Source organism: Ischnura elegans, chromosome 10 (genome assembly GCF_921293095.1).
Source record: "Ischnura elegans chromosome 10, ioIscEleg1.1, whole genome shotgun sequence".
NCBI classification, from domain to species: domain Eukaryota; kingdom Metazoa; phylum Arthropoda; class Insecta; order Odonata; family Coenagrionidae; genus Ischnura; species Ischnura elegans.
The window spans coordinates 19,877,883-19,892,053 of record NC_060255.1 but is presented as its reverse complement, the minus strand read 5'-3'; the positions used below and the strand labels follow the sequence as shown (position 1 = coordinate 19,892,053).

The 14,171-nt window shown below is 37.6% G+C and overlaps 1 protein-coding gene across 1 annotated transcript in view; it reads left to right on the top strand.

The window, feature by feature from the left end:
• Positions 1–9,797, top strand: part of LOC124167007 (iodotyrosine deiodinase 1) — a 33,559-nt gene extending 23,762 nt beyond the window's left edge. The window contains exons 2-6 of the mRNA XM_046544764.1: positions 1,200–1,350; positions 4,386–4,471; positions 4,743–4,868; positions 8,115–8,305; positions 9,261–9,797. Coding sequence (XP_046400720.1) covers positions 1,200–1,350; positions 4,386–4,471; positions 4,743–4,868; positions 8,115–8,305; positions 9,261–9,443 — 737 coding nt within the window. The 3' untranslated portion in view covers positions 9,444–9,797. The remainder of the gene's footprint in view (positions 1–1,199; positions 1,351–4,385; positions 4,472–4,742; positions 4,869–8,114; positions 8,306–9,260) is intronic.
• The last annotated feature ends 4,374 nt before the right edge of the window (positions 9,798–14,171 follow it).

Below are 14,171 nucleotides of genomic sequence, written 5' to 3'. Positions count from 1 at the left end.
ATGTACCGTGTAACCAGGCCTTTACGCACTGTTTTCAGCATACCGCCCAGCACAGCACTCGCTCCATCTATACCTTCTGCCTCCTCCGTATTTCATCCAGAAGTTGCACTAATTAAAAAATTGACTATACTCCGGATTGAAAAAAAACATGGAGTTTGAAGATTTACAATTTCCTGTCCCGTGAAAACTGATACTGCAATTACTCAAAATGGTAGTTTTTTATTTAACCTTAATTGTTAATCTAATCACTCGGTTTGATCCAAATGTACTTTATTTCCCAGGGCATTGCAACACCGTGTATAGTAAATCGCTTCTTGCAACATGTCACATATGGAATAAGATAACGATTGCATTTATTTCTTTTACCTGGCCCTGATGAGGCCACAATCCGGCCCCATCTTCCTCTGGACCAGCGGACTGAAATCACGACTGAAATTAAAAATTGCATTATCTGTTTAAAAAATTAAAATAAAATTTCATGATTATTTACTTTCTCGGGAATTACATAAGTTAAGCTTTCTTCAGGTTTTTGTTTACGGTTTCTCACTTACTGTTCCATTTTGTTATTTGTCAAGTTAAAATACATGAGATTTTTGTGCTGTATCAAATCCCGCTCGGTGTATAACTACATTTGCCTTTTTTACGTACATTTGTTATGCTATGAAATTGGAAGACATTATATATCGATGGCTAAGTTCTAACAACCCGTATCTCAAAAATAGCTACCAATCAAGAGAGCAAACGAAACGATTTATATTTTTAATTGTAAACTGAAACTAAAAACCAAAAATTCATAAAACTGAAAAAGGAGCATTAATTTGTGAACAAATAGTTGTTTTTTGCTTTAATTTAATTTTTTAAATGTCATTACTTTTTAGTTAAGATGCCTGCCTCAAACCGGCAAAATTTTGAGCTACGTGTTGTTACAACTTAGCCATCGATATGTAGGTATTTCAAAAAATGAAAAGTTGTGTGTTTTGGCCATTATCAATGTGCCTGCAAACTGTATTATTATTACTTTCTTTCTTGCAGATTTTTTCTGAGAAATAAATATTTTTCCATCTTTCTAATCACTGACCTTTTTAAGGAAATAATATAGCCATACGCCCAAATTAGTTATTTTTTAAAGACTAACTGAAAGCAAATTTCCCTGGTACGGGCGGCAAATGATATATTCTTGTGTGTGCTTGATCTGACAGTGGCTGAAGTGAATGAGAATGACAACTGGGACGATGAGACGGAATTCCCCGACGTTTCCAGCGCTCTGCCGGCGGATCTGCAGCACATTCCGTTCGCCTTCCAGAGGTTCACGCCCGAGGAAATGATCGAAAGATCACTAGAATTTTACAGGTAAAAAAATTTTCTAGGGGCTCATTCCACCTCTAATTAAAATAATGTCTACACCAACGTTTCATGTTTACATGGAAATTTTGATATTTAATAATATTCTATATTTAACTCTAACGTAACATTCTTATATTAACTTAAGAATGGATCGCGATATTTGGTGTAACTGCGTAATAGGAGATCTAAACACAGAGATACTAATAAAGTGTGTTCCACAAATTTTAATGATCTATTTATGTACCATTAAAAATTTGAGTATCTCTGGTTATGAGTCTTATTCTTGCATAAAGAGTTTAGGGTATACCCTAACCCTAACGGATATACCCAAAATACCCTAAAGGATACACCCAAAAGTATTCATAAGTATACTTAGGAATAATAAATAATTTTGCAAGAATTATAATTATTTCTCTCACAGCATACTCGGAGGAGATTATTCTACGACTGCCTTGTTGTCATTATTTCAATTTCTTTCTTTGGTCTCGAAATTAAGTCGACTTAATGGGGTTTTTATTTTGTAAATCTCGGAAATCATGCAATGCTTATTTCATTGAAAACAAGTTACGCATCAAGGGGACTGCATAGAGGCCATCCTATAGAAGGCTGATTTCCGTTGCTACTTCGGTCGCATTTTAATCGGTTTTAAAGAATCTCCGCGGCGCGATGATGAGTAGGTACAATGTGATCCTCTTTATTCCAATATTTTATACAACACACCAAAATCACCCTTACCATTTAGTAGATCAGAGACCTTGACCTTTAACAGGAGCTATCGGAGCAATAGAAATAGTAAAGAGATTAGTTAAATGATTCCACGTATATGGAACTCAGTTAATATTAATTGGAAAATAATCTCCGGAACACCGAAAAGGATCTTCGGAATACCGAAACGGATCATCGGAATACCGAAACGGATCTTCGGGGTAGCAAAATGGATCTTTAGAATATCGAAAATGATCTTCGGAATACAGAAACGGATCATTGGAATACCGAAAGTGATCTAAGGAAAACCGATATATGTCTTCGGACTACCGAAACGGATCTTCGGAATGCAAAAAAGGATAGTCGGAATACCGGAAAGGACTTTCGGAATCCCAAAATTGACCATCGGAAAACCGAAAGTGATCTTCGAAAAACCGAAAGGTGTATTCGGAATACCTAAAGGGACATTCAGAATACCGAAAGTGATCTTCGGAAAACCGAAAGTTGTCTTCGGAATACAGAAAAACATCTTCGGAATATCGAAAGGTATCTTCAGATTACCGAAATGAATCTCCGTAATATCGAAACACATCTTCGGGAAATCGAAAGGTGTATTCGAAATACCGAAAGGGATATTCGGAACACCGAACGCGATCTTCGGAAAACCGAAATTAATCTTGAGAATACCGAAAGGGATATTCGGAATACCGAAAGCGATCTTCGGAAAACCGAAATTAATCTTCGGAATACCGAAACCCATCATTGGAATATCGAAAGGTTATTTCGGATTACTGAAAGTGACCTTCGAAAAAGCGAAAGTGATCTTCGGAAAACCGAAAGGTGTCTTCGGAATACCGAAAGGGATCTTTGGAATACCGAAGATCCTTTTCAACAGGCGAACAACTGATAGCGAACAGGCATTATGGTTACAGATATCAATAGGGTGTTTAGTGACTGTTCACCGTTTTCTGTTCGTTACCTGAGCTGTGAAACACTGCCAATGGGCCCCTGCCTGTTGAGAGCCTGTTCACTGTTGTCCGATCGTTCCTTGTTTGTTGAAGCGCACAACCAATCTGTCCCTGCCTTTTTAGAGCCTATTCACTATAGTCTGTTCGTTCCCAGTTGAAAGTAGGGGCGGATTCAGATAAAAGTTTGGGGGGTTCATGATCTGGTAAAATAGGGCCATTCTCCGAGTAGATTTTTTTAAATACCCATTTTGTAATGCATTTTGGAGCTTAATATTTCACTTTTATTTAAAAAACAGATAAAATTGAACAATTTGAAAGTTTAAATTAATAATGGAGAGAAATAAATAGCAAAAAAACGATTAATCTAAAAAAAATTTTATTTATAAAATTGGGGGGTCAAGATCGCTGTGATCCCCCCTAATTCAGCCACTGGTTGGAGAAGCAGGCAACCAACCAGTTCCTGCCTGTTAAGAGTTGTGCCTAAACCCCCCCCGAGTCTTAATTCCTAGCTACGCCCCTGAGGCCTACATCCTCTGCCATATTAACTGTTCAATTTATAAGTGTGAAACTGGATTTTGAAAGTCATAAGTATGTTTTGATGGCATGCCTCATACTTTTGTTAAGTTTTTAGTTCAGGTCCTCCACTAAAAATGAGTTATTTCTCTGACCTACTCTGAGCAGCACTGACAACCATCAACAGGCTGATATAAAAATGTATCCCTTTATTACCTAGGTTAAAATAATTCTAAACTTGGGTGTACCCAGTGAGGGGCAGGAGAGGGCAGCTGCCCCCCTAGAAACAAAAATCACGAATTTTTTAAAGGAAAATAATATTTTTTCAAGTGAATAATTTAAAAAACTAATAAGAGCTGTTACAGTTTCCTTAAAATATTGATTTCATTCACCTTTTCCATGCTTAAATCTTACCTACAACTTGAATAACCATGGCTTGCCCCCCCCCCCCTAAACTTTGGTCCTGGGTACGCCCTTTTTTCTAGAATGAAAATAATTACAAAGATAGTCTCCTAATTGTGGAAACTAACACTAAATATATTACCTTACAATAGAAATCTGAGACAGTTTCTATTCTGCAAGTATTTTGATCACGATAATTGATCAATGGTTGATTTCAGTCTGCTCCTAAGAGAGGGGTAGATTATTTGGTTTGAGGGGAATATCCCTTCAAAAATTATGGAGCCCTCCAAAAATTTTGATTTTTAGCTAGTGTAAGTTTCAACACAACAAGAGGGGCCTCTAGGGCCCCCAAAGATCTGCTACTGTTACTTATCATTACAATATATACATATAATAACTATGTATAGCTATTCAGAAACAAATAAATAAGATGTTCTTCTATTTGTTTCTCAGGCTAATGAACAGGAGGCGAACCATAAGATTTTTCAGTTCTGAACCAGTGCCATTTGAGGTGATTGAGAATGTCATCAAAACTGCAGGTGAAAATATGAAATGACAGTGATTTTCATTTTTAATCAATGCCTAAATAATACTGAGTCAAATACTGAAGAATTTCAATTATAAAAATTAATAATGAATTCATCACTGCAAAGACTGTCACAGCAAGAGAAATATGTTTTCAGATAATTGAAACAATATAGTTTTGAGAATCTAAATCCAAAAATTTCAGAGAATAATAAATTTTATCTATTCTTTAATATTATTTATAATTTTTCTATATTATTATTCATGTTTCTTTATAACTCATAGGCACTGGGCCAAGTGGGGCACATACAGAGCCGTGGACTTTTGTGGTTGTATCTGATCCAGAGGTGAAGCAGAAGATCAGACAGATAATTGAAGATGAAGAGGAAATAAATTACAAAAAGAGAATGGGTAAGAATGTGCAAGTAAAAAAATGTGTTTACTACTTTGAAGCCCATACCTAGGCATTATTTAAAAAAAAACAGCAAGTACAATTAAAGTAAAAACTTTACTTATTTCATGAAACACATTGCTTCATCCTGCGGTTATTCCCAAAATTTAATAAACAAGTTGATATTTAAAAAACAGAGAAGATTGGCAATCGATCAAACGTTTTTGGTTGACGAGAATAAAAAGCAGCAGTGGTGCACAGTGACGTACCTCGATGCACATTATATGAAAATGGCTTATTATTTACCTAAAGACAAATTCCACATGGCTTTTAAACCTAATGCCATTCTGAGAAGACTGCTTGTTAAATGAAAGGATCAGGTAGACCAATTAGACAGATGTGGAGTGTATTCATTGAAATGCAGTGATTTCAATGGTGTCTACGTGGAGCAGATAGAAAGAAGCTTCAAAGTCAGGAAGAAAGAACATTTAAGTGCTTACACAAATAACAAAGATTGTAAAAGTAATTTTGCTAAACACTTAATATGCAACTACCATAGGAGCGATTTTAAAATTATGCAACGACCGCAGTGAATTGGATTCTAGAGAGCAGTGGGAAATTACAATATTATTGAAAGTCAGGATAGCACTCTGATAAACGAATATCTTTATCCATCCTTTTCCCCTATTCTGGCGTATGTTTTAAAATTCATCTCTTCCTTTGTTAGGTAACAAGGTAATAATAAGATAAATACATCATAATTTAAGCCTGAAGATTATGATAACTCATCAAAACCCTGGTGGCCTTATGCAAAGAAGTAGTGGTATAAGTGATGATGGTGAAATATCCAAGGAAACTTTCCATATTTTTGTCCCAGAATCAGTCCACGCATACAGAAAGCCAAAAGTATGATGAGCCCCTACTACACATTAAATTTTTGAAAATAAGACAAATAGGAATTTTTCTGAATGCTGGATTGAATTTTTCGTTCTGATCTTGTACATTTACCATGTAATTATAGAATTCCTCGGCAGAAGAGGGCTATTACACAGCTCGCTGCAGTGCATATCGGTGAGTTTACAGCTAGCCAGAATTTGCAAGGATCCATATTATACTAGCAGGAAACTCAGTTTTGCATATGTGCATGCTATGCTAGCTGTGTGGTGTGCATTAGACACTGCTACCTTGCAGGCTTAATGTGATTCTCACTGCTCAAGCGGGTTATGACCTTCCTACAAAATCACATAGTTCCATTCCATAAGTCCATTGGCAGGAACAGGTTAGGGCACAGGCAATGCTCTCCATTAAGAAGAAGATGATGTCTGCAGCTCAAGGATTCAACGCCAGCAATATTCATATAACTTCTGTAGCAGGAAAGAGTCGGGTAGGCACTCAATTTTTCAGCAATGAGAGAGTAAATTTCACATTCGTACGCTTTCATTGAGGGGAGAACAGCACATAGGTGATCTCCTGCACCAGCTGCCGCAGCTCAGAATGAGTTGGGCATGAAAAGTTTTGTCAACAGAACAAACTCAATCAGCATTTCCTGCAAATTCATCAGCATTTATGCACGCTTCTCTCTTCTCAAACTTATATTGGCCCAAAGTTCCCAAGTAGGCCTCCGCGGAGATTATGACGGTGGGCAGCGATTCTTCAGGGTTTCCTTCCACGTTTATCCATTTTACTGGAAAATAATTATAACGGAGGCTTCCGCGGTGATTTAATTGATGATTAGTTTCCGGGTTAATTCTGCATCGACTCATTTTTGGCAGACGACAGTTTTGGTTGCATTCCAGCTCCCGTCTTTGGGTCCAAATGATCTGCAGAGCTGCAATCCTTTATATATAAGGCTAGTCAGACACCCGTTGATTTGAATTCCATTATTGGAAGAGCCGCTTGAATGGTGAAGCTAAAGGATAGCCGTCCTCCCTATTGAAGTTCTTTTCATGACTCGCTATTTCTATCGCCTCCCTTATCAGCCGAGGGAAATATTTATTTTCTTTGGCGATGATTTTGGATTCTTTTAATAGTATGACGTACCCAGGTTTTGACCATGCATGCTCTGCAACCACGAAAAGGCGAAAACTTTTATTTTCGGTTGCCTTGCGATGTTCATGTATTCTGCATTTGAGGGATCTAGATGTTTGCACTTCAGTGGACCCGAGGAAGCCAACTGGGATGTTGGCGAAATATTGTCCAGTAAAATGGATAAATGCGGAAGGAACCCCGGAAGAATTGTTGCCTACTGCTATTGGCCCAAACCCTATATGTTTGAGGACATGAACAACTATTGCTGCACTTCACAAGATATCCACAAGGATATCATGATAAACCATTTTTTACTGAACAAATGGCCTAACAAACTTACTAAAGCATAACAGGAAATCAGAACATCATGCAAAAAAGGCGGCAGTTCTTCTCATGGCTCTATCAGCATCTACCGCAAGCCAATGCTGATTGGATAATTGACTCTGGCGTGACTTCCCACATGAGGAAAGACTAGACGATGGAGGTAAATCTAAGTGTTCTGGAAGTTACTGTAAATGATAATTAAATCTATAAAGAGAGCACAGGAACTGTGTAGATGAATATTTCCACTAAATGGGCTATCATGAGATCCTTGTAATTTTTCTTTGAGGGTAACAATTGTAATTCACAACCTCAAACCAACACCCACATCGTCAGGTTTCTCTGTCCATTTTATTACATACATTCTATGTTCTCAGGATTCAAGGTGCTAAAATTCCTAAGGTTGCCAAAAACCCTATTTCTTGCCTTCCATGGCTTCATGAAACTAACAATTCTGGCTAACCATTGGTCTTCTTTAAGACCAACACAGGTTCCATTCGCCCAGTTTTTGAATAACAAAAGTTTTTTATTTCAGTCCACCAATTGATTCACCTTAATATGAATGTACCTACAAAATTATTAAATTAATCTCATAGTATTTTCCATGTGAACCATATCAACCTGAAAAGACCATTTGAAGAACAAAATCTGATTCAAACAAATTTCAAACATTTTAAAGTTCAAAATTACATTTAAACATTTTAAAGTACTCTCATATTCATCTCCTTTTTTCAATCATTCCTCTCTAAAGGCAATTTTCAAGTTGCAAACCACGATTTCAGTCATTATTTCAAAGGATTTGTTTCATATCTGGTGAAAGAAATAAAAGGACAGTGCAATTTGAATAAGAATTATGTACATAAAAAGTTACTTTCTGAATGCATACAAGGATCCATCTTTCATTTTTCCTTGCAAAGGTGTCCAGTGGACAACAGATCTGAAACCTCTGCGAACTAACTGGATAAAGGAATACTTAACGGAGGCACCATATATAATCCTGGTATTTAAGCAGATGTACGGGATAAAACCAGATGGAGGAAAGAAAATTCATTATTACAATGAAATGAGCACAGCTATGGCATCAGGAATCCTACTGACAGCAGTGCATGTAAGCTAAAATCTTTACCCCTCCTAATGATTAGTTATGTTGCTTACTTCAATTACCAATCAGAAAAAATAATTATCAAGAATCTGAAATCGCTTTTTGAACATCGGAAAAATATGGTTTTCTGATAAAAATCATGACATCTCACCCAAAAAAATGCATTAAAGTTAATATCAACGTAAAATTTTTTGATGTATCATCTGGTAAAAATTGCTAATTCTAATGGGTGGTATGTATATCATGATGTGTCCAATGACATATTGAATATCAGATATTTTACCGGGGCAACAATTTTTATAAGGAAGATATTCTGTGATGTTGTTTAGGGAGACTTTTTCATACAGGGGATTGAGTTGGTGCAATAGCTCAAGTGTTGGGTTCAGACCCTGGGAGCCAGGGTTCAAATACCGGGAGTTGTAGAGATTTTTCAGAGGTTTCTTGGCAGTCTGTCACTACCTCCAAATAGGTACCACACCATAACTTTAATCATTGGGTGATAAGTAGCAGTCAAAGAGGAGAGGACGGATGATTACTTGAGACTGAAATTGAGACCTACAGAGGCATAATACCTATATTAATCTACCAGAGGTCATAAAGGAACTTCACCAATGTAAAATTTCAGGAAAATACCTTTAGAATCACATGCAAGGCTTTGAAATTAGACCTCATTACCATCAGCTGTTTAAATCTATGAAATATGTAACATCTTTTCTGATCATTTTCCCCATCGCCTTTCCATAAAGCTAATCCATGCTTCTTGTGTTTACTGGGTTAATGGAGTGAAAAATAATACGTGTTTATTACACTATATATTTTATATACACTTCTGAAATTTAGTACTTTGCAGCTTCACATTTCATACTCCATAGTGTGACAACATAACACAACATTTCCCTTGAGCATGAATGAATTGTTAACAGAGGAAAATTTATAATATTAATTCACTTTTTCATTTCAGTATTCTGGATTGGTGTCTTTGACAAGTACACCACTGAATTGTGGCCCAGCACTGCGCAACCTTCTTGGACGACCTTCCTCAGAAAAATTAACCTTATTACTTCCAGTTGGCTACCCTGCGAAGGAAGCAACTGTCCCAGACTTGGCTCGGAAACCTCTCAAAGATATTATGGTCCATATTTAGATAATGGTACCTTTCATTTAAGTTCTTAAGCCACACTTATCATTTACTCCTTCGTATTTGTTCACTATACTCGTCACAATTAAATTCCTCTACCCATCTCAACACATTCATTAACCTCATTAATGAGGAATTATGTCCTAAATTTCAACTCCTGGTGATTAATGGTTGAGAAACTTTCTTCATTCCATATTTCTTAGCTGAGTACAATACATACAAGCATACACTTAAACGCTTTGATGAAGATTTCAGCCACTGCTCATTAACGAAGCAGCAAATTAAAAAAATGTAATATTAAAAGTTGACTATACATATTTGTACATTTAATACTTTTTCCAATAAAAGATTGATTCGTAATGGTAGCCGATGATTACACCCTAACCAAGTATAAGTTATGGGTAGTTCCAGTTTGGAAATTTTGTTATCAAAATAACAGAAAAAGTTAGTACAGTCCAGTGGCGCAGCGAGGGGGGGGTTTTGGGGGATAAAACCCCCCCCCCCAGAGCTCATAGAAATTTTTAAGTTAAATCTATTTTACTTAATTGGATTAATACTGCTAACAGAATAGTGTGACAATGAATAAAATATCCCTCAGAAGGCCTTAAAAATCACCATTTTGAACCATTTATCTTAAATTTTTTCCGGCGGAGGGCTTCCGCACTTCCCGCTTATCCCGCAATACCCCAAGCCCCCCAGCATTAGTTGTGCCTGAGACCCCCCCTACCCATAGTTCCTAGCTGCGCCCCTGGTACAGTCCACAGTATTTTATAATTAACCAACCTAGGTTTTGACTACTTAAGTCATTTACATGGTTTCTGAATGCATACCCTGATTAACTTGAAAACAACATGATTGGTTGAAACCTGGGTCAGTTAATAATAAAATTCTACGGACCACACAGACATTTTTATGTCATTATGCTACCTATTATGAACATGGTTTCACAAAATATCACCATCTAATATTAAGTTTAGAAATATGTACTCTTAATTAAGATAAAAATAATTTGGCTCAGTTTCTTTCACAAATAAATCATAGCAGTAACTATTTATCACATAATATGAATATTAAAAGAGAAGCTAATAATTGGCCCGATGTCTTAATAGTAAAAGGTAGGTATTTCAAGTCCAGTAGAGCAGGAAATTACACAACTGCATACAAGGCAACTAATAAAGAGAAGAATCCAGTGTAGCCTCCCAGCCAAAGTAACACAAGATGCCTCACATTTTGTCATGAAATATTGCCGCATCCCTACGGCGACCAGGGCCCTGAAAGTTGGGATCGCGGACTGTCCCGTCTACAACCGGGGGAGCTCGGGAGAAATCAGAGTCAAGACTTCCAAACACATGACGGATTTATTACTGTCTGAGTTAGAGTCTCTCTCTCTCTGGTTCACTAGAGCTCCTCAGGGTACGCTTCAACATTGGGCCAAAGACTGACAATTGTGGAGCAGAATGCTTGTCTCTTTATACTTGGAACGCATCCTGTTTTGCACCAGCTTGAGTCGCATGACGGAAACCACAACGTCAGCTCTGCTTATGCAAATCCATGCCTTGATGCATGGGGCCCGTGATAGACCGGCTGCTGCGTCCACCCAAGTGTGAAGAGGTCGCAAGGAGGTGACTTTGGAGGTCAATGGACAATGGAGGTCTCTTACACTCCTGTGTCCTTCATTGTGCATCGGCACTCACGGGAGCAGTCAAATTGCATTTGGCCGTCTACGGACACTACAATGTATAAGCTACATTTTTCCCTCAGCTTCCCATGTACTCAGGCAACACAAGATGCATCATTAGGCTGTCACCAGGCGGATAAGAAGTAAAAGAGGCAACAGATGTGTAACAAATGGAATCCAAGGTGATTGTATTTTCTAAGTGAAGATTGATTGCATTTTCTAATTAGCCACTAGGATGAAGGCTGGAACCATTTGTGAATGAAGTAGATATACAATCCAAGCAATATGGTTCAAAAATTAACCAATGAAATCAAAGACTTGTTTTGTGAAGGTCGTAGAGCAAGAAACTTGAGGTTTAATACAAAATATAAGATCACAAACTTGAACAGGTGGATTAGTTCAACCATTTGGAGAACATGAAAGAGGAAAACAGACACATTAGTGAGAAGAACAGAATGAGACCAGCAAAACTATTCCTCACATAAGTTTCCCCGGAATTTTGTCACTTTCTCGCCGCACACTGACTTGTGTTTCACCCGCAAATGCTTCAGTTATGGTGAGGTGGATTTTTAACTTCCATGCGATAATTTCATGCCACAGTGCGTGCAAATGGCATAATTGGTTCTCCTTATCTCAACAAAAATGTTTCCACAAAATGAAAGACATTTTTATCACTACATATATTATTAAATTAAAATGCTAATGAGCAACCTGCAACACAATTAACAATGTTTAGAACTACATAAACGTCTTGTGCGACAAGGTGCGGGAACAGAACGAGACAACTGCTCAGCAAGATGAAGGGTAGCAGAAGCACGCAATAAGAGGTGGAGGGGAAGGAGCTTGCTCCCTCTGTCTTTAAAAACAATGGGGCAACGAATTAGAGAGTCAAGGACGAAAATGTCGGATCTTGCTATTTTTTGGTGTCATTGCCTTCAAACCGAAGCCGGGCGAGCCATGTAATACATGCAACTGGCATCTCCAGTCCGTATCTTCTTGTTTGAGGGGGCTGATGCCACGCTTGTTTCTTTGAAAATTGTGCTGTTTGAACAATGTTGAATATTGGTATAGTCTTGTTGTAACTAAAAGAACGTTGCGTCAATTGACTAGAGCTTTAAAATTCTAAATACTGTCAGAAATGCAACGTGTCTAGTCTTATTCTTTTTGAACCTTGTGCATGTCATCCAATTGCTGATAGCTATTGAGACATCTTTGGGCACAGTAAGTCGCCTACCTGACATTTGTCATCCATAAATCGAGAATTGAAGCAGGTGGGACGAAAAAGGTTAGTGGGTGAGATGGGGTAGGGATGAAACACATTTCCATTATTTACATATAACTTGATATCTCCCTTCGAAGATTTGTGGTTTGGGTGGTCTCAAAAAGGAAAAATAAACCATCAGAAGCACAGGCTGATGAAGGGCCGAAGGTGGTTCTTTGAAATTTGCGAAGTAATTACTTTTGACGTGGTTATTATCCTATGGTGCTGAGCTTCCCTCCATAGTTGATCAGTCTCTTGGGAAAAGTCACACTATGTGACTATCTTATTTTGCCTTAAAATTTTCCACAGCTGAAATTCTGTAACATAATCCCTACGAGAGCTTTTAAACAATATGGTTAATGGTGATTGTTTTTCGGGTTCATTCTTCGTTGACTTATATTTTGCGGACGACAGTTTTGGGTGCGTTCCAGCTCCCGTCTTCGAAAAAAATTGAAAAAAAAAGTATTAAAACTTATAATTTTTAAACTTTAAAAAAAAATGGTTCACGATTAGGACAAGCATTGCAGGGCAATGGCACATGTGAAAAGAGGATTGGAACTATTTCCACTCCCTCTTATGGGATGCTGCATTCACTGAAGCATTAATTTAAAATTTCAGACTCAGAATTGGATCCGAAGTATCCGGTGAGAAGCAATATTCACGGATATTTGGATCCGATCCAACCATCCCTATTAAAAAGTTAAATAGGCAAATGTATCCACTTGCCTAAACAGAGAACCAGTTTGAAAATTCGAGGGTTTAGGCAGAGGCAGATTAAGGTTGTTATTTTGTGGGAGGTATTTGGGGATCATTACTTTCCCTGGCATCTTGGTGGTATGGAACACCTCTCAGCAATTATGCATCAGAGATCTTACATCCCTAGACCAGCGGATCTACGATATTAATCAATTATTTCTAAAAATTGATTTTTGTACTGATGAAATGAAAACTTTCATAGGAGAGCAGCCTTGAAGATTGAATTCTTTTCAATTTTACTGGATATTATGGAGGGAAAGGGGCAGACACACCCTCCCATCCCCTCTTCTGTCTGCACGAAGAAAGAACGGGCGAAAGGCTAAACAGTTACTGACTTCACACTGGATTAAATGATACTTTGTTTAGATTATGTCCAAGGTGCGAGTGGCTCTACACCACGTTGTGTCGCATTGGCAAACTCCAAAGGTGCCAAATTTGAAATTTCAGGTGCACTTGAATTTTTCTAACGTTCGTACCTCTGAAAAATCGTAAATCCAGTGTGCATAGGAAGGGGACTAACTTTACGTCCAATTTGTGAGCGTTAATGAGTGGGTCACCATAATCCCACAGGAATGAAGCTTATTATATGATGTTGTGTGCATACTGAAGTATCTCCTACTGAAGAAAGAACCAAAGTTGGTGCTCTTGGGCACAGTGTAAAAAGAGAACTTAAACGTAGATCAATGATGATATTGTAGCGTAGTGTATATCCACCTAAATGCTGTTGCTTTTTTGCGGAACTTAGTAATAAAGTTCATTTTGTAACTGCCGGGACTGAGGTTCATAATTTCATAATAATGTTTCTATTACTATAGATTGGATAGGCCTTTTCGTCGGGACCAACGAATTACTTTGTAATAATGAGAACTTCATAATAACATTGTTTGTATTAATGAGAGTCTACTGTATATATAAAAAAATCTTAGAATTCCATTCCTTTGTTTAACCCTTTCACTGCTGTGGACGTACCTAGTACGTCCGCACGGCAGACTGCTGTGGACGTACTTTTTCTTCCCCCCTACCATGCGGTCAGCACTTT